We start from the raw sequence: 26,909 nt of genomic DNA, 5'->3' as shown, positions 1-26,909 counted from the left end.
TTAGTAGAATTATAAAAACTCTACACAACAAAAGATCATATGTTGTTGATGCAGTTACAAACAGAATTTTGAAAATTTCTTCAACTTAACTTAGTGATACACATAATGTTTCACTGGCACAGGGAATTTTTTCAGACAGCTTAAAACATGCAACTGTTAAACCCCTTTATACGAAAGGTGACAGAAAATATTTAATTAAGTATTGTCCAGTTTCCTTATTGACATCTTTCTCCAAAATATTTTACAAATTAGTGTACTCAAGAGTAGTCTCACATTTAAAAAGAAATAATTTACTTAGTGCATCACAGTTTTGATTCCAGAAGCGTTTCTTGACTGAGAATCCTATTTTACTGTCACTCATCAAACATTACAAACCTTAAATAATAAAATATCACCAGCTTGTATTTCATTGTGTAGATCATGTTACACTCTCAAGAAAATTCAAGTTTTATGGAATTGTTGACCTTACACACAGCTGGTCTTCATCTAGCTTAACATATATTATGCAAGGAGTTGTACTGATAATTCAAACAATACTGGAAGGGTAGAAAATTTTTGTGAATGAGGAGAAATTACAAAGGGAGTCCCATAACGTTCAATGTTGGGTTCACTTCTATTCTTTATATATTATGTGAGTGTGCTTCCATTTAACATTCAACAAGCAAAATTTGTGTTTTTTATTGTTGATACAAGTTTTATAATAAATCGTATTAGAAAGAAAGTCACAGAAAATGTTTTTTAATCATGTTTTTTTTTTCAAAGAATAACTAAGTGGTCCTCCAAAAAGGCCCCTCACTCTTAATTTTGGAAATAATACACTATTTTCAGTTGTGCAGAAGAAATAGAGTCATACTAGCAATTCTCATACCATATGAACAGACGTCAGTGAATAAGGAAGAATGCTTTAATTTTTGAGTCCACATACCAATGAAAAGCTGGGCTGGAAGAAACATATTACTGAGCTCCTTGAACAATTAATTTCGCCTACTTTTGCCCTTCATCTAATTGTTAGTCCTGAAAACAAACGAATGTCTTATGTAATGATTTTTTGGGGAAACTCACCATATAGAAAGAAAGTATTTTGCACAGGGTCGAGAAGTAAGAATATGTGGTGTTCATCTGCTGTCACCATGTAAATAGTTCTCTAAGGAGTTAAAAATCTTAACTCCACTGTTTCAACTCGTAAATAATCCACCACAATTTGATAGTGAGTTATGAGCTTACCTAGTGTACTAGAGGAAAGAACAACCTTTATTGTCCACTGTTAAAGCTGTCAGTGGCTAAGAAATGTGTCTAATATAGAGTAACAAAAAAGTTTGATCATTTCGCCTTAAAATGCCTTGCAGGTAGCAAAGCAAGTTTTAAATCTAGCCTAAAATAATTTCTCCTTGACAAATAGCTCTACTACAAACGCAAAATTTTGTTTATGATCAAGTAGATAGTAAATAGAAACTCAAAAATTCCTTTATATAAGTGTAGTTGCATGGGTCTCACTGAAAAATAAAATGTTCATTAATTTTAGCACTCATCATGTACAATTAGCTCATAAAATGATTCGTTCTACATCATTTCAATAAAATAATCATCCAGATTAATTATCTATGGAACATATAACTGACTGTATCATTTCTCAATAATGATACACCACTTTTTTAATGAGGTTTGATGATTTGTGTATATTTGTACCTTGTACTTCAATTTGGTGATCTGTAGAAGAGGTAGCTTTTCATATCAGCGTTGGTAGCCCTGAGAACTTTCTTTCATAGCCCTTCTTTCACACAATCATATTTGTCAAATTTTTATTATTTTACTTCTCCTTTGCCCTTTGCTGTATATTTGTCTTTGTCATCTTCATGGCCTTTCTTTCACATTTTCTCCTCTGATAAAATATTGCAGATGTTTTGCACCCAGAATTAGACACAGCTGGATTAGGGTCCGGTATCCAGAAAAATTAAACTCTCATTAACAGTCTATTTCACTTCAGGAGTGTTACTGTTCACAACCATTGCATCACATATGCTGCTTTATGACAGGCTGCATTGTCATCATCTTAGAACTGTTCCTTTAGTGTACTCAGTACACAGAGCTGTAGAATATGTTTATATCTTTTCACATATAGCCTTTTCTTAAGTGCAATACATGGACACCAACGTAAACCACATTGTAACACCATCTCCACCATACATCACTGTTTGCGCTACACATGATGCCCCTATAATGCAGTTCAATATCAGTTCAATTTTACTATGGCAGAGACAACCTGTAGGTGCTTTGGTACATGCTGGAGATGTTTCACATGATTACTTGAGTTGTAATGACCTATTGTTTGTAATAGACGATATTGTAAAAAGTGTTCAAGATAAATATGAATTCGTACAGATATTCATGTGTTTCCAGTATGAGTAAACGAATTATGCCACAGGACAAAGTGAAATTTTATTTTAAAATGATTGTAAAGAAATTGCGATTTGATGGACGTCAGATTGTATACAACATTCATATTATGTGATATTATTAACAACATAAATGTATGAATCTGTTCTGCTAAGAATGGAATTGAAGGAGGTGGTCACCAATAAATCCTTTAGACGCTTCTCGAACTGAACTTTATTGTTACTAAAACTTTTTATGGCTACTGGCATGTTTTGAAAATGTATTGCTGAACAGCGAACATCTTTCTGAACTAAAGTAAGTGACTTTAAATATTTGTGAAAGCTATTCTTATTTCCTGTATTGATTCCATGAACTGATTCTTGCTTTGAAAAAAGATATGTCTTTAATGACAAATTTCGTTAAGGAATAATTATATTGGGTAGAAGTAGTTAGTATCCCCAGTTCCTTAAAAAGCCCTCTGCAGGACATTCTTGAGGTCACACAACAAATAATTCGTGCTGCACTTCTTCAGCTTGGAAAACTATAGCTTGGCTTTATGACTTACTAAAGAAAAAATCCCGTACAACATTATGGAAAAATTAAGCCTAGTATGCTAGCTTCCACATTTTTATATCACCTATGTCTGCCAACATCCACATAGTAAATAGAGATTTGTTTAGGCACTTCAGCAGTCCAGTGGTATGCTCCTCTCAATTAAATTTATAATCAAGCTGCAATGCCAAGAATTTAACATTGTCTACTTCTTCTATCTGCCTGTCGTCATATTTAAGGTATTTGCCGGCAGGAAACCTTCCACATGTTCTGAACTACATATAATACGTTTTATCAAAGTTTAGTGACCGATAACTGGCTAGGAAACATTTATTAACAGGCGCGGCTCGTAATTAAAGGCTCTGAGGCGGAGCCGCCCCAAAATATATGTTAAAGTAAATTTCGCAAGAACGTATTACATAATTTAAATGATCAGGACGAATTTCGCATATTTCCCATTCCGATTAAAATAACGACGGTCAACGTTTTTGGAACTGTTTGTATCGATGAATGTTTTCCGAACGGTTAGTAGTGTTTAGGCTGCGCCTTGGAAAGTCCGTAAGCTGCATGTAGTAGCGGTTTGGGGGCGTGGCTTCTACATAGCACTGCTCGTTATGGGCGATCCGAAGGCTCAGAGCTTGCAGCCTAAGGGTGTCATACCAACCATCACACGTTTTTCACGTTCCACCATCTATGTAATAAAGGAATGTAGAGTGGCCGAAACTTCGCTATCCAATCTCTGTCTCTGCACATCTCTACTACGCCTTGATGCGTCATTAATCGACGTTTAGTATTATTGTTTTGATAATGTTTTACATAGTAGTTTTGTTTGTGCCATTAGCTATTGTATCCACATTTAGAGTAAGTTTGCAAATATCCCGCCAGAGTGCACTAGACTACAGTAACATAACAGTACTGCCATCTAGCGAGAGTTTCGTAAGTGATTAGAGGACAAAGCGCGCGAAATTTGTCCCGTTACTTTATTTTCCTTGCTTGCTGATGCTGACTGCTTTTGTTGATACCGTGTGATATTAGCAAGTTTCTATTTCGGAGTGTATTTTGCAAGATTTTAGTGAGTTTTACTTCCTTGTGAATATCTGCGACATACGGCGAGTGTGAAACCAGCGCAATATGAATTCAGTGTGCAATTTAATAGGTAAAAGCTTGGAACACGGCCACAGGATGAAAGTGAAAGAACTTGGTGCACCCAGACCCGATCTAACGATCAATCAAGAACAGAAACAGTGCAAATCTAGGCAAGGATACCAACGCAGTTTTAATAGAGCAATGTACGATGCAGCTGAGTGGTTGTGTGGTTGTGAAGTGAAAAATGAATTTTTCTGTTTCACCTGTTTTCTTACAAATAGTACCGATAGTGCCTGGACTGAAACTGGTATCGCTGACTTAAAGAATTTTCACGCAAAGGTGAAAAAACATAATTCCAGCGAAAAACATTTAAATGGGTTCATTGAGTTTTCAATGCTATGGAAAGTGGACATTATGTGCCAATTAGACAGTGCTTACCGCCGTAATATAAAGACATACAATGAAAATGTATCAAAAAATCGGTATATTCTGGGTAAACTGATAGACTGTATTAAATTTTGCGGCAAATTCGAGCTTGCCTTAAGGGGCCACGACGAAACAGAAGATTCCAAAAATCCAGGAATTTTTCGAGGATTAGTCAGTCTTATGGCAGAACTGGACTGCGTCTTGAAGCAGCACATTGAGAGATCAGAAAACCGTGTTTTCTTAGGCCTATCGAAGACAATTCAAAATGAACTCCTGGAATCAATTTATGAGGTATGCCTCAGTCTTATCAGGAGTGAACTGTCGAAGGCAAACTTTCTCGCAATAGAAGTTGATGAAACTAGTGACTGTGCAAATTTGTCACAATTGGTTCTAATAATTCGCTATGAGCTACTGGGACAAATAAATGAAAGATTTATTTCCTTTGTACGCCCAAAAAGTCACAGTGCAGACGATGTAACTGTAGCTGTTCTCTGCGAGCTAGAGAAAATGAATGTACATGAAACACCTGAAAAACTGATAGCTCAGTGTTACGACGGTGCTCCTGTTATGAGTGGCCATAAAAGTGGAGTTCAAACTAGAGTTAGAGAAGTGTACAGGAATGCTCACTTTATTCACTGTTACGCCCATCAGTTAAATTTAATTGTTGAACGTTGTGTGACGGGCAATAAACAAGTTCAGATCTTCTTTAGCAACTTGGAAGGAATTTCCACCTTTTTTTCCCGGTCTTCTACCCGTACAGCCATTCTTGACGAAGTAGTGAAGAAGCGTATTCCTACCTGTCCTCAGTCCATCAGATGGAATTTTAAATCACGGAGCGTAACCACTGTGTACAAATACCAAAAGGAAATTGTTGAGTGCCTAGAAAGAATTATTGATGATGATGCCAGTGATTACAAGACAATAAACAAGGCCACGGGACTGAAGTGTTTCCTGCAAGACGAAGATTTCCTCTTCTGGTTAAATTTTTTTAATACAGTCATGCCACACTGTGACATTCTCTTTAATCAACTGCAGCAGAGGAATATTGATGCAGTGAAAACGGTTGAATATGTTTCGCACTTTGCAGATTCTGTCCAGCAAATTAGGGCCTCACTTGAAACCGACGATCACTGGGAACAGGTAGAACCAACTGCAAAACGGGGACGTTTCACAGAATCAAGAATAGTGTGTGCACGAAACGTTTGCGACCTCGTCACAACTCAGATCAGAGAACGATTCAGTTTCAATGATCACTTATCGATTGCACAGCTGTTTGATCCATCGTTGTTTGCAAAACATCAAACTATTTTTCCGGAAAAAGAGTTTAAAATAGCTGTTAATTTGTTCAATTTACAGTCTTCTGATCTACGTCATGAGCTGAACGTGTTGTACAGCCGAAAAGATTTTATGAAGGCGTCAGGTGCTTTGACCTTGTTGAACTTTCTTTACGATAACAATCTGGCTAAAGCTTTTCCTGAAAGTGTAAAACTTCTGCAAATAATAGTAACCTTCCCTATGACGACCGGCGAGGCAGAACGCTGCTTCTCGACGTTAAAGCGAGTGAAAACATTCATGCGCAACACTATGAATGAGGACAGACTTTGTGCGCTTGCAATGTGTTCCGTAGAAAAAGAATTATTGAATCGGCCAAATTTCAATGAAATGGTCATAGACCATTTTGCTGCGCAGAAGGGAAGACGAGCTGACTTCGTCTATAAACAAATGAATTGAGGTAAGCGAAAGTGTATTCATAATTGAAAAGAGTTAATTTCTTTATATTAAGTCCTACTTAGCCTATTAAGTGAAGTGAGTAAAAAAGTGTAGTGTCATGTTTAGCCAGTCATAAACGTGATGACATTTTCCGAAACGAATCACTTTTGGTACCGGTACAGTGTGTTGCGCTACAGTGTCACATTTTGTGTACTTTAGCACAACAAACCGTACTAAAAATGACGTATTTTGGAGAGATCTTTAGTGCGCTATTTCATATAAATGCATATTTTCATAATACACAATAAATACGAACTGTTCGCTTCTCAAACATGTGAATTAATATGGCAGTTGCACGGATTGCTCATGCCACCCAATCACAGCACAAGACTTGTGACGTCACGAAAACATCACAGTATCGTCATGCGAACTCGTAAACTTCGAGCTTTGGAGGTTAACCACAATAAACGCCTTAAGTTTAGTACTGAAGACACCAAAAATATTAAGCAACCGCAAAGTTAACATTCATCGCATTAAAGATCTCTCCAAAACGCGTCTTTTCATATGATTTGCTGCAAAGTGTCAGAATATGTAATGATGACGTACAAAAACACTAACCAAAGATTTTAATTCGAAGTTAGCTTTTAATCATATTTAATACCTGATTATAGAAGATGCAGTACGTAAAATTATGGGTAGAGAGTGATCTGCCACCCCCCTCCCCCTGAATTTTTAGTTGTTTATGTCAGGACTAATCTGTAGTGTAACCCGAGGTCTATGTTGCCTCCGATCGATAAATGCCGCAGCCTTCCCCAGTATAGAAACCACGAGCCGCGCCTGTTTATTAATGTCATGAAAATTTCACTAGCCGACCTTTCTGAGGCTATACTAGGTTTAGTAATTCCTGGAATGTTTGTTTGATCTGCTAACAAATCAAACTTGGCATCTGGTGATGTTACTGGTGAAAGATCATTCATGTATACAACGAAAAGTAAAGCCCCTCTGATGGAACTTTGGGGGGCACCAGATGTTATTGGATCTTAGTTGGATGTTACCTGATAGCTTAATAAATGTCTCTTTCTTATTGATACCCTTTGTTTTTTGTCAGAGGTATAGGATTTGAACCATTTTGCACCATTTCCTCCTTCATCTCCTCTCTCATACAAAGTCTTAATTTCAGCACATTTCAACTATTCTAGAATTGTTCCACTGGTAAAAGACTCGTTACACAAATAACTTAAAATGTCACTCAATGCAGAGGCACACTATTTAATCAACTTGCTTGATACATTTTCGTAGCCACTAGAATTTTTTGATTTTAAGGAATTTATGGAGGAAACTAGTTCTTACTGATGTTGTGACTGTCATATTCATATTACTGTAGTTATTTGCAGTGACTGGTCTGAGATATTCCATGGCTGCATCTACTGAACCTGACAACCCCATCTTTTCAATGATAGTCATGAAGTGCTTACTGAAAAGTTTAGCAATACTGTACACATTGGTACATGTGTATCATTTACTTTTAATGTTATGTATTCCTCATCATCTCTGGTTCTACCCATCTCTTCCTTCACAGTATCCCATATTGTCTTTGTTTTGTTATCTAATATGATTATTCTTTTCTGATAATGCGCTTGCTTCGATGTCTGTATTATTGGCTTAAAATTTTGCAACTAATTTCTGTAATGTTCTGTAGCATTTACATCAGAGCTGCTTTTGACTGACAGATATAGTTTCATTTTGTCTTACAGGATACCTTTATTTGTTGAGTAATCGACGGCTTTTTTTTTTTTTTTTTTTTTGTAGACTTTGGTCTAATCTGGGTTACTTTTGAGGGGCAACAGTTTTCAACTGTTGATGACTCCACTCTAGATGTTGACTTCCGTGAAGACGCGTCAGAGGTACACATACAACAGGTCTCTGACAATTAAGGCCACTCTGCCGAAGCCTTCTGCATACCTTTTGCCTCGATACAACACGTCCAGCGGACGCTGTGAGCTCACAAGCCAATTGCTGTTCAATACTAAGGCGGTACCGTCGTGCCCTTGCAGCCAAATAACGGTCCTCTCTTCTAAAGTCAAAAGTGGTCGGCCCTCCCCTGGTCTCTATAAACCGTCGCTACATCCGAGAAACAACAGATAGATTCACATTAACCCGTTGGGCCACATCAGTTTGCAACTGTCCTGCTTCCTTTCTTTCTATGGCTCTCCACCTCAGAGAGTTTTGTACGCATCTTCTCTGCACGTTAGTGCACCGTCCGTGACTGTGTACACAGCGTCTGTGAACGTGGGGTTACGTGGCAGACACTATCTCGTTTCATTGGAGCCCTGACGTCATCGTTGGTATGGTTGTTCGTTGACCACAATGCTATCTTTCGTGCAGAACACGATCGCACTGATATCTGGTTGACAGTTTGTATGATTACATCGTGAATGAACACAGGACGGGGAAACAGCGGTTTGTTGCTTTAATTTAGGACACTAACGTAGTTCTGTTGCACATGCTTCCATATGCCGCTCTAAGGAAAATTTGTTAATCTCTATGTCACTAAATTTATGGCAATTCCTGATGAATATGGCAATTCCCCCCTCCTCCATTTACACCCTACAAAACTGAGAAGCGAACGTAAATCCTACAACACTTAACGCATATGTACCAGTGGATACATAATGTTCAGAGAGGCACATTATGTCACTGGGTTGGATTACTCTAATTCATCGATGCAGATAAGTAGTTCGTTAATTTTACTTATTAGATGTCGAATATTTTGATGCACTAAAGGCATCTGATTGGCATTTAATATTGACTGAGATAAAATTGGGTGGAAATAAAATTTCTGCTGATCTGTGAAACTTTTTAACCAATAGATGCGTTTGCTGATCACATGAGCCAGAATTATGGTGTTTGGTTTCTTTCTCAAACTGAAGGTATGTTTCAGTCCCGACCTCCCTTAGAACTTGAGCTCTTTCTGTTCCACCTATCCTAAAACAAGTGCTGCTCCAATACTTGCAACTGCCGGTATTTTTACCATACATGGCAGTGCCTCCTCCCCTTATATGTCCTCTGTCAGCCCAGACAGTTTACCCTTCCCTTTCCTGTTGAGGTGTAGGTCATGCCTGATGTAATACCACGTACTGAGAGAACCAGCTGAAATCACACCAATATATGACTCATCGCCTGATCAAAGCAGAAGTTCCAACTCCAAATTAACTCTCCTCACAGAAGAGTTCAAATGAGGTCAGTCATGGCGTCTCAGGACAGACACAAGCTCTACACTAGTATGTTTCGATGCTGATGCAATCTTTACCACCTCACACTCGGTTTGCCCGGCCCACCCACAATAACCATTATGTCTTCCTTGGTAAAGTCTTTACAGAGTGAACCTAAATTCTCCATCACTTGATCCAATCCAGCACTAAGTTTAAAGCAACTGGTGACGTGCTATTCTGATCCTAATTCATCCTCCAAAACTTGGCCTACACCTCTGGCATGAGAATTATCTAATAACAAAACTTTCTTTCTCTTTGCTGAGTTCCCTACATTCTTACTCAGTTTTTTACTGAACGTTTGTTGTGCCCTGTCTACACCTGTCTCTGCCTGAGGCTCATCAGGTTATAACTGAAGCAATAGATCAAACTTGTTTTTATATTCGCCAAAAAGATGTCAAACGAAGTTCCAAGCCTGTACCTCCGGTTACCTGTTGCCACTTCCCACTTCTCTTTATCCTGCTGTCTCCTTAACCTGCCCAGAATTTTCTAGCCTGATGTAAATCAGCCAGAAGAGCAGCAGTTTTCCCCTCCTGTCCCACTACCTTCCTATCTTTACTAAATATCCTCCTACAGTCTGATTCACTTCCCCAATTCCCACGCCTGCACAGTTACCCAGTGAAAAAACTACTGCATCATCACACGAAAACCAGGAACTAACAATCCTTCGGTAAGTCAGGCACTTTTCACTCACGGTGAAAATTATACATTACGGAGAATAAGTCTATTTAATTACCGAAAAGCAAGAAAACATGGTTAAGAAAATTAGGCTACTGCTCGCTACCATATGTAAACAAAACTATTATGCACGAAGTTTCTAGATCCAGCAAAATAAAATTATGCTGCATTTTGCAAAAAAGAATTAAAACGCTGAAAAGACTGCTGTATCTAACTTGCTGGAAAGAAAAAAGAACAGTTAATGAGATTCTTGAAGTTTCTTCTCCAAACCGCAAACAAAAACGCGGCTCTAATCCTACTTTATGATAGTTTCGCGTTTTCTAGAATAATACGCAAAGAAAAGTGAAACATTTAAAGGTAAGCTTAAAAAACACACTAATATACGTATTTAACTAACTATCAGTATTAAACTAAGTGTTATTTCAGTCTAACTCACTCATCTGTACACAGCACAAAACTCGCGTCTCTCGACTGACGGCGTGTGTGTGCATAGGGGTGATGGTGCCTATTTACCAATTCGTATGAGACTTACGTCATTTTTTGGAAATGCTACGTCCATAGTACAATTCTCACGTGTGTGTGTGTGTGTTTGTGTGTGTGTGTGTGTGTGTGTGTGAACATGACGCCATTTTTATACAATTCAAATGAACCTTGCTTAATTTTTTTAACATAACGCCTTTTCCACATTGTTCAAATATTCCATAGCTACATTGTGATTAACTACCTTATTTAAATACCCATTAAAATTCTATGCTGTGACTGGCTACTCCATTTTAATGGCCGCTTAATGCTACACTGAGATTGGCTGGATATGGGAGCAGAGGGAACATGATGATGATAATGATGACACTAATAAATATGATGAAATCGTCGACAAACAGGCTGGTATCATGTACAAAGAAGCCCAGTAAACACTACACAATCACTGTTTTTCGTCCTGAGTCACCATACCATTCCGACTTAAGTTCTTGGCGTTATTGCCATAGAAGCAAAATATAGGTAAAAATAAAACTTCACAGCCAAAATAGCATCGTACAATATGAGTTAGATGAGTATGTGCCAAGCAAGATCGTAAGAGATGGAAAAGAGCCACCGTGGTACAACAACCGAGTTAGAAAACTGCTGCAAAAGCAAAGGGAACTTCACAGCAGAAATAAACATAGACAACTCCTTGCAGACAAACAAAAATTACGCGAAGCGAAATGTAATGTGAGGAGGGCCATGCGAGAGGCGTTCAATGAATTCGAAAGTAAAGTTCTATGTACTGACTTGGCAGAAAATCCTAAGAAATTTTGGTCTTATGTCAAAGCGGTACGTGGATCAAAACAAAATGTCCAGACACTCTTTGACCAAAATGGTACTGAAACAGAGGATAACAGACTAAAGGCCGAAATACTAAGTGTCTTTTTCCAAAGCTGTTTCACAAAGCAAGACTGCACTGTAGTTCCTTCTCTAGATTGTCGCACAGATGACAAAATGGTAGATATCGAAATAGACGACTGAGGTATAGAGAAACAATTAAAATCGTTTAAATGAGGAAAGGCCGCTGGACCTGATGGGCTACCAGTTCGATTTTACACAGAGTACGCAAAGGAACTTGCCCCCCTTGTTGCAGCGGTTTACCATAGGTCTCTAGAAGAGCGTAGCGTTCCAAAAGATTGGAAAAGGGCACAGGTCATCCCCGTTTTCGAGAAGGGACGTCGAACAGATGTGCAGAACTATAGAACTAAATCTCTAACGTCGATCAGTTGTATTATGTTCGAGTATAATGACTTATCTGTCGACTAGAAATCTACTCTGTAGGAATCAGCATAGGTTTAGAAAAAGATGATTGCGTGAAACCCAGCTCGCGCTATTCGTCCACGAGACTCAGAGGGCCATAGACACGGGTTCGCAGGTAGATGCCGTGTTTCTTGACTTCCGCAAGGCGTTCGATACAGTTCCCCACAGTCGTTTAATGAACAAAGTAAGAGCATATGGACTATCAGACCAATTGTGTGACTGGATTCAAGAGTTCCTAGATAACAGAACACAGCATGTCATTCTCAATGGAGAGAAGTCTTCCGAAGTAAGAGTGATTTCAGGTGTGCCGCAGGGGAGTGTCGTAGGACCGTTGCTATTCACAATATACATAAATGACCTTGTGGATGACATCGGAAGTTCACTGAGGCTTTTTGCGGATGATGCTGTGGTATATCGAGAGGTTGTAACAATGGAAAATTGTACTGAAATGCAGGAGTTTCTGCAGCGAATTGACGCATGGTGCAGGGAATAGCTATTGAATCTCAATGTAGATACTTTAATGTGCTGCGAATACATAGAAAGAAAGATCCTTTAACATTTACCTGCAGTATAGTAGGTCAGCAACTGGAAGCAGTTAATTCCATAGATTATCTGGGAGTAGGCATTAGGAGTGACTTAAAATGGAATGATCATATAAAGTTGATCGTCGGTAAAGCAGCTGCCAGACTGAGATTCATTGGAATAATCCTAAGGAAATGCAATCCGAGAACAAGGGAAGTAGGTTACAGTACGCTTGTTCGCCCACTGCTTGAATACTGCTCAGCAGTGTGGGAGCCGTACCAGATAGGGTTGATAGAAGAGACAGAGAAGATACAACGGAGAGCAGCGCACTTCGTTACAGGATCATTTAGTAATCGGGAAAGCGTTACGGAGATGATAGATAAACTCCAGTGGAAGACTCTGCAGGAGAGACGCTCAGTAGCTCGGTACGGGCTTTTGTTGAAGTTTCGAGAACATACCTTCACCGAGGAGTCAAGCAGTATATTGCTCCCTCCTATGTATATCTCGCGAAGAGACCATGAGGAGAAAATCAGAGAGATTAGAGCCCACACATAGGCATTCCAACAAGCCTTCTTTCCACGAACAATACGAGACTGGAATAGAAGGGAGAACAGATAGAGGTACTCAAGGTACCCTCCGCCACACACAGGTGGCTTGCGGAGTATGGATGTAGATGTAGATGCAGATATAGATATACATGGACATATTTTGAAACAGGAACAGAAGTAACCAGGTTTTTCTTACTGAATCTATAATTTCAATTTTGACAGAAGGTAGATCTGTTAGTCATTATTATTTGTAAATATGAAAAAAAGTTATATTAAATGAATAATAAAAGACTATCTAATTCTCAAGTTCCAAGAGGATTAAATAAGACATTTCAGCAGAATTTTCCAAACCACATTATAAATGGCAGATGGATGCTGGAAAACCAGATATACCAATCAATATTTTCTGAACTTTTTATATTGAAATACACACAACTAAAAACAGAAGACAGATAAGAAAATAATTAACATGGCAAGAACTTTACTAGTTCAAAAATATATTCAAGAACACTTAAACATAGTAACTGTTCAGAAAAATAACAGTTACAAATCATCCCTAAAACAAAAAATTACTATGTCTACAATGTTAGACAGATAAATATGGTTATTGTTATTAAACTAGTAATCATAAACAGTCATAAGAACAACGCTGTATACAAAAACGTTTGGAAAATTTTGTGTATCATTACATAATCAGTAATAGCTGTAGGTTTGATGCTGCTGAGCTCTGGAAAAATAGAGTGTCAAGTCTTAACAATAAAATAACAAACAAATTTCCCATAATGCAAATATAGGTATTTGCAGGAAAATATGAATATTTCTTTAGAATAGATCTCCACACAAGTTAATGAACCAAATGAATTATTGTCAGCTCAAAAAAATGAATAAACGAATGTAATAGATGGTGTAAAATAATTAAGAAAAGCTGCTTGTAACTACAGGACCATTTCCAGCTACTTGTGATTCCTTTGGAACCAAAATCAGAAACCAAATGTTGTGAATACATAACATTTTTATAGGAAATGATAGCATTGACTCGACATATTATTATACACACAACAGGGTATCAGAACTATACAAACAAAACCAACAAAGGCATAGTACCTCTTTTCTATTTTATTATGATTTCATGTAGCTTAAACGAAGAGCTTACTGGAAACTATCAATCATTTAATTTCAGTAAAAGATCAATGTCAAAGTACACAATAGGTAAATGAATTTTAGAATGACTTAATTACATGTCCCATGACCATATTCATCAAATCCATTTTGCTGAGCAGCATGTCATTTGAATAAATACTGATCTAGTAAGAATTGCTGAGAAAAACAAAACTTAACAATTCAAAACACTTTTAGTGACAGACATGTCATTTCTGTGAGTAAATTGTCAAAGAGTTTCGTATGTTTCTATTTTCACTCCTTCCAGTGCCAGTGGACTCATTTGAGGGGTTTCCATCTAGTATTGTATTTGCTGATTATTGTTATTGATCCCAACCTCGAATATGCTGTTTGTAACAAATGTCATCAATTAGTAAATGTGATTAATATTTTGAACTGCTCAAGATTTAATATGCACATGGGTGAACACCATACACACTACTTTTTTTAAATTAAAATTTTTTATAGCTCTCCAACATCAGATCTCATAAATGGTATCATCATCAGTTTTGAATGCTTAGAAAGACATCATCACCTGATTTAAATACTTTGGGCAGTATCTTAGGACACACATAGCTATGGTATTCCACTTCAAGAAGAATACTTTTACCGAATTCCTGTAAGTGTCCATGTAAATAGTGTCATCTACATTTCCTTTCCCTGCATCTCTTTTACCAACACCTAAGATGATTTTGTTCACTGTATGAGCTGTCAGTTTCAGACACGGTGAATACCTCTTGTTGTTTTCGCTATTTTTTCTTCTTGTGTAAAATTAATTGTCTGGAATACAACTGTACTTCCAGTTTATAACTTATTCTGGGTTATTTGTAAACATCCCTTTTCGTTCTTAAGACATTATGATTACTGAGTTGAAGCATAGTTTCTTTGAATACTTCGAAGTATTGCACCCAGTACCGTTTTTTGGAGAATATTTTCAATACTGGGTGTTATCTTATTAACAAATGTCCTCTATTTTAAGCAAGAATTTTCAACAATGTAAACTTCATCTCAGGCCATACTTTTACACTTTTCTTGTTGTTACTGATACAAACATATCTTAGATTTGAAAAGTGTTTTGTAGAGACTAGAATGAGTTTGTCATAAAACTGACAAATATTTTGAAATTTAACCCCTGCAGTCCATTACTGACCAGTTTATTTTTTCCTGCAGTGTGAGTTTAGGATTTGATTACTACCCGGGTCACGTGTGAAACAAGATTTAATTCCAAAAGTAATCACTGGAAATAACTATGATGTATTACAGCTCGGAGGATGAGGCATCCAATAGTCGAACTGCCGATCAGTTGAAGAAATTTGAACGGTCTTTGAAACACTGGGTCATGTTTATATCATCAGTACTGCTGCACTGAGTCATTTCCACCAGTGATACACAGTACAGTGGTAGAAAGCATGCATCATATACGACAACTACTGACAACTGTTTTCAAAAGCCGGGAAGCTAACATAACTTTGAAAGAGTATAAAATGAAACTGACGTCTGTAAACGTTGCGAATGAGTTTATTGATACAGAACAATATGATTATGTACTTAATACATCCTATTTACATTGAATAGGCATCTTAGTAATGTTAGAAGCTCCAGTTTCCCTTTTTCCGTGTTTAAGAATTAAATTTTGTTGTTAGTTACCTCCTCCTCCTAAAGAACATATTTTTTCATTTTTCTTATTTTCTACTCTCAAATTTTTCGACAAATTTAACAATCCTGAAAAAATGTCGTCTGCTCCACGTGCCTTTTTTCGACTTGCGTATTTCAGATTCTTCTCGCAGTATCGTATCACCCGTCCCATCTTCATCCACTTCCTCTCCATTTTACATAATTTTCTCTACAACTTGCTTTTCTGTATATAGTACCTATCTACAATTCTTGCATTTCTTTATCTTTTGCTTCTTCGTTGAGTGTCGATTTGCAGACTGATTTCTTGGTGATCATATAGCAGTCCATACAACGATGTCCAACTAATTATTTATGATAAATTGTCACTTAAGAGTGCAAGTAATTTACTTCGTAGGTGCTCAAAAATTGTTTGAGCAGTTGCAAATTTAGGAACATGTGTTTGCTTAAATTCAAGGGGAGAAAGGAACCAAAATATAAATCTAATGAAAGTAAAAACATAATTTCACTGTGAAATAAAAACAGTATGAAGAAAATTTTAAGATTAGAATTAAAACATTCAAGATCGCAATAGAACGTTTGTTAAAAATAGCAACCGGTTTCGATCAAATAGCGACCATATGCATTGAAATAGATTTGTAGGGAAATCTAATAATAACAGTTAATGTAAGATACCTAAAATGTTAAAATAAGTCATATATATGATGGGTATAATCTTATATGTAATTTTAGTTTCACGACTATTAATGACACTGTTCATATTATTAACATTTGATGTGTTATTTTATACATTTTTTTGTTTCCTTGATACTTTTACGGCAATCTATCGATCGACATTGCTAACTTTTGGGTAATATACCACTCTACTCCTAAAATTACGTACGCTTCTGTCACCATTCATCGTGGCACTGCTGATCTCTGTGTGACATACAGTTTTATACTTACTTATCGTACCGGCCGCCGTGGTGGTTAATTCGCAACGTTCTTTAGCGATTTTCATGCACGTCAACTGCTTTTCTTGCCTGCACGCTTGCACAGTGTAGCGGAGAGTTCACGTTGCATTTTTGACATCTTTCTCCACCGGCCCTTGATGGTGCACGCCATGTCCATGGAAACCAAGGCCGTCATATAGCTCTGTCTGTGTTACGATTACGCTCTACGAGATTACTTCAAATGCCCTTAGTGGGCATTCTGTGTCCTGGCAGCCGATTTCAGTTGACTAATCTCGAGGATATTCTCCTGCATTTATTTAAATGTGATTTGACAAACTGCTCTGTATAAAGTATATTTTTATGTGTTTTATGTAATATTTTTTATTAATCTTTGTACAATTATTTTATCTGTACATTATTTGGGAAACACGTCAGGTTGGGAGAAGAGTTTGCAGGCATGAGACCGACCTAATGGTTCCGTGGTGCTCTCGCCAGTCCGCTTCGCGTCCCTCGTGACACCTTCCAGCCCTTCTTTTCGCTGGTCGAAGGGCACTTTGCGCGTCCCTCAGTAAGCAACGCCTTCGGAATAGCATCCTCTGTCAGCAGCACTCGCTGCTGGAACGCAAGCCACGTGATCTGAGAATGGGTAACCGTTTATCTGCCGCCCAGGCTCAGCCGTAACTCTACCACGAGATGCGGCTCTGGATGATTAAACTGTAATAAAGTGATACTGGAAAAAAATTATCACTTAGTCCTCTCATTAATCCCTCTGTCTAACTACGCACCACGCACGCATGCATTCACATTACCTCCTCCGTTCACCGGCACCACCTACCATCATGAGTATAATTTAATTTTGCTAATATTTTACTTATCTTTCTTTAAATGTTATAATTAGATTTCCCACCAAATGTGTTTCATAGATGGTCGCTATGTGACTGAAATCGGTTGTCATTTTTGATAAATACTCTATTACGATCAAGACTGATTAAATTGTAATTTTAAAATATTCAATTGCAATATCTGTTTTATTCTTCATAAAAGTTCTTTCAATAATAAAGTGAGACTTCCGAAAGTGTACATCTTTGCACGACTGTCAGTTCCAAATCTGTTGCTGTGTAATATTCAGTCCCCACTTATTCCACCTCATGCTTTGTTACAGGCCTCCATCCTACACGTCATGTTGCCTACAGCGTGGTTGAGACGTTGCTGTTCAAGCCCCTCCCGACTGTTCTATGACTGCCCCCCTGCTCTCATCCAGTGTACGAGGACGGTTCTTTTGACGACGCTCCGCGAATTTCAACTAACCCCAAGCTATCTCAAATCGCGTTTTAGTCAGCAGATTTCTCAGAACTTTTCATTCAGTCGAGTCTGCGTGTTGGAGAAAGGTATTTACGAATTGGTTTCAATATGCTTCTGTATTATCCTCTTGAAACATGATAAGCCACCAAAATCTTGGCTACAGGGCTGGGCAATAATTTGGAGGATCCTGCCCCAACACTGTAGAGCACTGCAATAACCCTTGATAATGAGGAGAGGTATCCAACATCCTCATACGACACCGCACCAAAACATGACTGTTCTACCACTGCAGGGTTCTTTGTGATTTTGTAATCAATGAAATAACATCACATAGCCTCTTAATGTCGGAAGTTACATTTCGTTTCCTTCTCCCGTTTTGCGCATCACCTGTAGTAATGCCGTGTATTATTTTATATGAATATTGAAAAAGTTATTAGGAAATTACAGTAAAGCAGTATTCTTCTTCATTAAAATGTATGTACACTGAAACCTGTCGGGGTTAAGAAATGTAAAAGAAAAATTGTTGGGAGAAGATGGTCTCCTAAAGTTCTGTGGAAAGAGAACTAAAGGGCTGCAGCAGATCTACTTCAACACCCTTCTGTTGTAAATTTACAAAAAATGAGCTATAGATACGTAGAAATCGCTGCAGCATGAGGTGTGAGAGCGTAATTTCCAATCGGACAGTATTTACTATTGCGTGCCGTGCCAGGTGCTGCCTGACAAAAATACAAGTACTGTTCGCCCCATCCGTCATGTGAATCAATAACACCGTAAAACAGTAGAAAAGGCCCTACAAATGCAAGGAAAACTGGTCACACTGTTACGCGTGCAAAGGAAACGCATCGATGCCACGGTAGCTAGCGCTGACGAATGAATGTTCCTCTGGCCGCGTGCCGTGTGTTCCTCGTGCGTTGCAGCTTGAGTGGCCGACGCAGCATACTGTATGCATGAGAATGGTCCGCTATTCCTGATCGGGAACAAGCAGAGATAGTGTTTGAGTACGGGCAAGCAGATAGAAACAGCGGATAGGCAGCACTACTATGCCAAAACAAGTACTCTCACAGACACCAACCACATCACACAACTTTTCAAGCTCTATTTTGGGCGTCTGTGTGATCATGGGTCCTTTCAGACAGAGGAACGTACAGGGAGGAGGCGGACTGTACGTACACCAGATTTGCAGGGCCGGGTTCTACAGGGTACTCAGAAGACCCGTAGTAAAAGATCCAGGCAAGTGGCCCGCCAATATGGTATTCGAGAAAGTACGATTTTTTTTTTCTTCATTGGGTTTCGATTCCCGTCGGAGGGGGCAGGCTGGCAGCAGCTTAGTACGCCGCTCTTCAGCCAACAGAAATCTAAAAAAAGTTACAGGAAGATAATAAGCAATAAAAACAGGAGATAAAAACGGTGACTTTTTGAATGGTAAAATGGCGGAAATTAGTGGGAGTTCAAATATAAAAACAAGGGGTTGGTGATGCTAATTAAGACACAAAATAAGCAGACAGGTACAGTAGTAGACAGACAATTAAAAAAAAAAAACTTGGCGACAGTCTGGTTTCTATTCGCAAGGGATAAAAAATCACACCTAGCGACAGTGTGGTTTCTGTTCGCAACACTTCAAAAAAGACGCAAAACACTGAACACTCACTTAAACACTGCATTAAAGAGTAGACACTGAGATGACACACCACAGCCTAAGGCAGATGAGGGGGGAGGGGGACCTGAACAGATGAGGGGAAAAAGGGGGGGAGGAGACTGTACGATTACGTGTACCCTGCATACAACCCCTACTATCCTTATCACTTGCAACGAGTGCAAGGATTATCAACAGCGGATTTCCCTGTACGGGTAGGATTTTGTCGAGGGTTTTTATATCAGACCATCACAATTATGAGATTTGTGTCTTTGGTCCTCTTTACCGACAGAGCAACCTTTACCATAACAGCATCATCAATGTACATAATCGTCTGTAGGCTTCAGAAACGGCACGTGGTCAGAAGAACTTTCATTCCTCAGCGCCATCAAATGGTTCAAATGGCTCTGAGCACTATGGGACTTGACATCTGAGGTCATCAGACCCATAGTAGAACTATTAAGCCGAACTAGCCTAAGGACATCACACACATCCATGCCCGAGGCAGGATTCGGACCCGCGACTGTAGCGGTCGCGCGGTTCCAGACTGTAGCGCCTAGAACCGCTCGGCCACCGCGCCGGCAGCACCATCAACTGTGGCAACATTGTACTGGACACATGTTCGTAGGATCTTTTTTCCTCCATTACAAATCAGGACTCCGTTCCTGCAGTTTGTCGGTTTTATTAATTTCACCCCGTACAAAACCCAGCGCCAGTACAGCGTGAGATTTGACCTCCACCGTGTGACGTAACATCAAGACAAGAAATAAACAAATGAAACTTCCTGGCAGATTAAAACTGTTTGACGGACCGAGACTCGAACTCGGGACCTTTGCCTTTCGCGGGCAAGTGCTCTACCATCTGAGCTTCCCAAGCACGACTCACGCCCCGTCCTCACAGCTTTACTTCTCCCAGTATCTCGTCTCCTACCTTCCAAACTTGCTGTGAGGACGGGGCGTGAGTCGAGCTTGGGTAGCTCAGATGGTAGAGCACTTGCCGCGAAAGGCAAAGGTTCCGAGTTCGAGTCTCGGTCCGGTACACAGTTTTAATCTGCCAGGAAGTTTCATATCAGCGCACACTCCACTGCAGAGTGAAAATCTCATTCTGAAGAAATAAACAACATTTAGAATTCTAAATCTGAGTGCACCTAAATCACTTTCTGACCTTTCACCTTATTAGACCACCATGGTGTGCTCTGGTCCATCGTCGCTTAAAAAATTTACAGGAAGAATCAACTGTAGCGGAGCAACGAAAACAACTTAAGTTCATGCCAACCTCGTTTTTTATTATTATTATTAACAGTCTGAATTACGCCCGTCCATCTTCAACAACTTTTATTTCAGATAACTTCTTCAATATTAATATTCGTAAAGACTTTCACTTTGATATATTTATTTTTTCGACAATTGGTATCCCCAACAAGGCGGTTGCACCGCATTAATTGTTTCTGAGCAGTTACCAACAAAATTTCTATATGTAACAATGTTCCGATTGTCAGCGAATGAATGTAGGACCCGCCCCAACAAGGCAGCTGCACCGCATATTGAAAAATTGTTTCTGAGCAGTTACTATCAAAATATCTATATGTAACAATGTTCCAATTGTCAGCGAATGAATGTAAGACCTGGATTCAAGTTCTCCGTGAATAAACGCGAGCATGAGTCGCAGTTTTCAAGGCGGCTGTGAAATGGAGAAGATCGCTCAGTACGCCTTTTTTTTTTTTTTTTTTTTTTTTTTGGACATCAGTCTACTGACTGGATTGAAGCGGCCCGCCACCATGAATTCCTTTCCTGTGCTAACCTCTTCATCTCAGAGTAGCACTTGCAACCTACGTCCTCAATTATTTGCTTGACGTATTCCAATCTCTGTCTTCCTCTACAGTTTTTGCCCTCTACAGCTCCCTCTAGTACCATGGAAGTCATTCCCTCATGTCTTAGCAGATGTCCTATCTTCCTGTCCCTTCTCCTAATCAGTGTTTTCCACATATTCCTTTTCTCTCCGATTCTGCGTAGAACCTCCTCATTCCTTACCTTATCAGTCCACCTAATTTTCAACATTCGTCTATAGCACCACATCTCAAATGTTTCGATTCTCTTCTGTTCCGGTTTTCCCACAGTCCATGTTTCACTACCATACAATGCTGTACTCCAGACGTACATCCTCAGAAATATCTTCCTCAAATTAAGGCCGGTATTTGATATTAGTAGACATCTCTTGGCCAGAAATGTCTTTTTTGCCATAGCGAGTCTGCTTTTGATGTCCTCCTTGCTCCGTCCGTCATTGGTTATTTTACTGCCTAGGTAGCAGCATTCCTTAACTTCATTGACTTCGTGACCATCAATCCTGATGTTAAGTTTCTCGCTGTTCTCATTTCTACTAATTCTCATTACCTTCGTCTTTCTCCGATTTACTCTCAAACCATACTGTGTACTCATTAGACTGTTCATTCCGTACAGCAGATCATTTAATTCTTCTTCACTTTCACTCAGGATAGCAATGTCATCAGCGAATCGTATCATTGATATCCTTTCACCTTGTATTTTAATTCCACTCCTGAACTTTTCTTTTATTTCCAGCATTGCTTCCTCGATGTACAAATTGAAGAGTAGGGGTGAAAGGCTACAGCCTTGTCTTACACCCTTCTTAATACGAGCACTTCGTTCTTGATCGTCCACTCTTATTATTCCCTCTTGGTTGTTGTACATATTGTATATGACCCGTCTCTCCCTATAGCTTATCCCTACTTTTTTCAGAATCTCGAAGAGCTTGCACCATTTTATATTGTCGAACGCGTTTTCCAGGTCAACAAATCTTATGAAAGTGTCTTGATTTTTCTTTAACCTTGCTTCCACAATTAGCCGTAACGTCAGAATTGCCTGTCTCGTCCCTTTACTTTTCCTAAAGCCAAACTGATCGTCACCTAGCGCATTCTCAATTTTCTTTTCCATTCTTCTGTATATTATTCTTGTAAGCAGCTTCGATGCGTGAGCTGTTAAGCTGATTGTGCGATAATTCTCGCACTTGTCAGCTCTTGCCGTCTTCGCAATTGTGTGGATGATGCTTTTCCGAAAGTCAGATGGTATGTCGCCAGACTCATATATTCTACACAACAACGTGAATAGTCGGTTTGTTGCCACTTGCCCCAATGATTTTAGAAATTCTGATGGAATGTTATCTATCCTTTCTGCCTTATTTGACCATAAGTCCTCCAAAGCTCTTTCAAATTCCGATTCTAATACTGGATCACCTATCTCTTCTAAATCGACTCCTGTTTCTTCTTCTATCACATCAGACAAATTTTCACCCTCATAGAGGCTTTCAATGTATTCTTTCCACCTATCTGCTCTCTCCTCTGCATTTAACAGTGGAATTCCCGTTGCACTCTTAATGTTACCACCGTTGCTTTTAATGTCACCAAAGGTTGTTTTGACTGTCCTGTATGCTGAGTCTGTCCTTCCGACAATCATATCTTTTTCGATGTCTTCACAATTTTTCTGCAGCCATTTCGTCTTAGCTTCCCTGCACTTCCTATTTATTTCATTCCTCAGCGACTTGTATTTCTGTATTCCTGATTTTCCCGGAACATGTTTGTACTTCCTCCTTTTATCAATCAACTGAAGTATTTCTTCTGTTACCCATGGTTTCTTCGCAGCTACCTTCTTTGTACCTATGTTTTCCTTCCCAACTTCTGTGATGGCCCTTTTTAGAGATGTTCATTCCTCTTCAACTGTACTGCCTACTGCGCTATTCCTTATTGCTGTATCTATAGCGTTATAGAGCTTCAAACGTATCTCGTCATTCCTTAGTACTTCCGTATCCCACTTCTTTGCGTATTGATTCTTCCTGACTAATGTCTTGAACTTCAGCCTACTCTTCATCACTACTATATTGTGATCTAAGTCTATATCTGCTCTTGGGTACGCCTTACAATCCAGTATCCGATTTCGGAATCTCTGTCTGACCATGATGTAATCTAATTGAAATCTTCCCATACCTCCCGGCCTTTTCCAAGTATACCTCCTCTTGTGATTCTTGAACAGGGTATTCGCTATTACTAACTGAAACTTGTTACAGAACTCAATTAGTCTTTCTCCTCTTTCATTCCTTGTCCCAAGCCCATATTCTCCTGCAATCTTTTCTTCTACTCCTTCCCCTACAACTGCATTCCAGTCGCCCATGACTATTAGATTTTCGTCCCCCTTTACATACTGCATTGCCCTTTCGATATCCTCATACACTTTCTCTATCTGTTCATCTTCAGCTTGCAACGTCGGCATGTATACCTCAACTATCGTTGTCGGTGTTAGTCTGCTGTCGATTCTGATTAGAACAACCCAGTCACTGAACTGTTCACAGTAACACACCCTCTGCCCTACCTTCCTATTCATAACGAATCCTACACCTGTTATACCATTTTCTGCTGCTGTTGATATTACGCTAAACTCATCTGACCAGAAATCCTTGTCTTCCTTCCACTTCACTTCACTGACCCCTACTATATCTAGATTGAGCCTTTGCATTTCCCTTTTCAGATTTTCTAGTTTCCCTACCACGTTCAAGCTTCTGACATTCCACGCCCCGACTCGTAGAATGTTATCCTTTCGTTTATTATTCAATCTTTTTCTCATGGTAACCTCCCCTCCCGGAGATCCGAATGGGGGACTATTCCGGAATCTTTTTCCAATGGAGAGATCATCATGACACTTCTTCAATTACAGGCCACATGTCCTGTGGATACACGTTACGTGGTTTCCATTGCCTTCTGCATCCTCATGTCGTTGATCATTGCTGATTCTTCCGCCTTTAGGGGCAATTTCCCACCCCTAGGACAAGAGAGTGCCCTGAACCTCTATCCGCTCCTCCGCCCTCTTTGACAAGGCCGTTGGCAGAATGAGGCTGACTTCTTATGCCGGAAGTCTTCGGCCGCCAATGCTGATTATTTATCAAAATTTAGGCAGTGGCGTGGATCGAACCCGGGACCGAAGACGTTTTGATTATGAATCAAAGACGCTACCCCTAGACCTACCGGACGTTTAAGTACCTGAGTGTTCCGCGTGTAGCCGTAGCCCATGAAGCGCTCGTCGTGCGGGGGCGCCGTGGCGGGCGCCACGTAGAAGGGCTCGTACAGGAACTCGAAGTTGGTGACGTTGTGGCTGACGTGCACCTCCTGGGGTTCCCCCACGCCGCCGCTCTCCTGCCACCTGTTGGAGAGAGCAGGCGAGGTCAGCACGCGGTCTGGGCTCCGCACTGCCGTGCTGGGAACATCAAGCAGCAACGAAAAACAAATAGCGCGTTGGTTGCTAATGCGGTGCCTTAAGTTCACAGGAATGCGGTTACAATTCAGGGTAAAAGACTACTGCAGACGGGGCGCTAAGACGCAGATGGAAGACGTGTACCACTACACACAAGACAGATCTGGGGGAATGGCCGCAAGTACGTGTCTGGAATGGAAAAGAAAATGTTGAGGATCTCTTGGATGACATTGTTTGGCTTTATGAAAGGTAAAGGTATCAGAGAGGCAGTTATAACGTTGCAATTGATAATGGAAGCAAGACTGGAGATAAAGCAAGACGACATCGCTAACATTTATCGACCCGAAGAAAGCGTTCGAAAATGTAGAATGGTGCAACATGTTCGAAAACTGAGAAAACTAGAAGTAAGGTATTGGGAACGGCAGGTAATACGCAAAATTTTAAACAACCAGATGGGAACAATGATAGAGGGCTGTAGATAATTTCATAGGCATTTCTCTACTATTTGGATGTCATGAACGCCTAAGCTCCTACATACTGTTTGGAATTAGAAGGGCGCAATGTCATTAGAGATGCTGTGTCGCGTGGAGGCTTGCTTGCACCATCTCTTGTTTGCAAGGTGCGCGGGAGATGATGCGCACTGTTAATCGTGAGAGGAGGAGACACAAAAATGGTTCAAATGGCTCTGAGCACTGTGGGACTTAACATCTGAGGTCATCAGTCCCCTAGAACTTAGAACTACTTAAACCTAACTAACCTAAGAACATCACACACAACCATGCCCGAAGCAGGATTCGAACCTGCGACCGTAGCGGTCGCGCGGCTCCAGACTGAAGCGCCTAGAACCGATCGGCCACACCTGCCGGCGGAGAAGACACAGTAGTTGGCAGTGGTGAGTCATGAGTTGTAGTACGGTGTAGGCCCAGTGATATGGTTGCAGTTGTATTCTGAGGAAGTGGAACATATTAATTATTTGAGACGAGGAAAGAGACTGAAGCTTTTTGGGAAGTATATTTCATTATGATTATTTTGATGAGTAATAGAAGAGGATTTAGTTTAAGATTAAATTTCACACATTATGCATCATTCCATTTATTTTTAGAGATGTCACCAGCAGAACAAAATTAAGTAAAATTGGTTATGAAGCAAATGATGAACATATAAAAACAATTGTTTCACAGGCACGAGAACAAGATCAAATATTTCTTACAGCGAGACAGTTTATACAGTGGAATTTACAAGTAAAGGTAAATGGGGTTGGACGCTTGTGAAGTTCAGGTAACATTTCTTTGAAGGAGTTGTTAGAATGTTGGTAGAATACGTTATTTTCAGCAAGGACTACTGAATCGAATTATGGCAAAGGTAGAATTTAAGAGCACGTGTCTGCCCCCGTTAGTTGAGAGGACAGCGCGGTGGAATGCCACGCCAAGGGGCCCGGGTTCGATTCGCGGATGGGGCAGGAGATTTTTCTCCGCTCAGGGACTGGGTTTTGTGTTGTCCTCATTATCATTTCATCACCATCTCCGACCCACAAGTTGCCCAATGTGGTGTCGAATGCCCTCGACGGCCGAACTTCCCCGAATGGAGGACTCCCAACCTTTTTTTCCATTTCTCATTTCTGAGCAGGTACATTTATATCGATTTGAAGCTGAATGATGACGTATTGGAGGAATTTACGTTCATTTATATTGATCTGAAGATGAATCAAGACTTATTGGAGGCTTTTAGTAGTGGATATGACATGATGTTGTGGATATTTTACTATAATACAGCTAAGTGGCCTTCTGTGATATATTTTCAAGCAATGTATTGATGGCATATAGTAAGATGTCAATATGGTTAGGGAACTTGTGATTTACTTACCATGCACACTTTGTAATTTTTCAGATTTAGTAATCTTTTTGACTGAAAAAGAGATTTTATATGCACAGAGAAAGGAGGAGGTTGTTGATAAGGTTGTGGAGACGATGCTACATTTGATTTGTCATGATGTTCCAAAAGATTTTCTGCCTGTAAATAACTGTTCATTCTGGATATGAGAGATTCCAACTGTG

At 39.6% G+C, this 26,909-nt stretch overlaps 1 protein-coding gene across 1 annotated transcript in view; it reads right to left on the bottom strand.

The window, feature by feature from the left end:
• Positions 1-26,909, bottom strand: part of LOC126199542 (beta-1,4-glucuronyltransferase 1) — a 123,402-nt gene that overhangs the window by 25,109 nt on the left and 71,384 nt on the right. Inside the window, exon 6 of the mRNA XM_049936463.1 lies at positions 24,645-24,804. Coding sequence (XP_049792420.1) covers positions 24,645-24,804 — 160 coding nt within the window. The remainder of the gene's footprint in view (positions 1-24,644; positions 24,805-26,909) is intronic.

Source organism: Schistocerca nitens, chromosome 8 (genome assembly GCF_023898315.1).
Source record: "Schistocerca nitens isolate TAMUIC-IGC-003100 chromosome 8, iqSchNite1.1, whole genome shotgun sequence".
Lineage (NCBI taxonomy): Eukaryota > Metazoa > Arthropoda > Insecta > Orthoptera > Acrididae > Schistocerca > Schistocerca nitens.
This window is presented reverse-complemented; position numbering and strand designations above follow the sequence as displayed.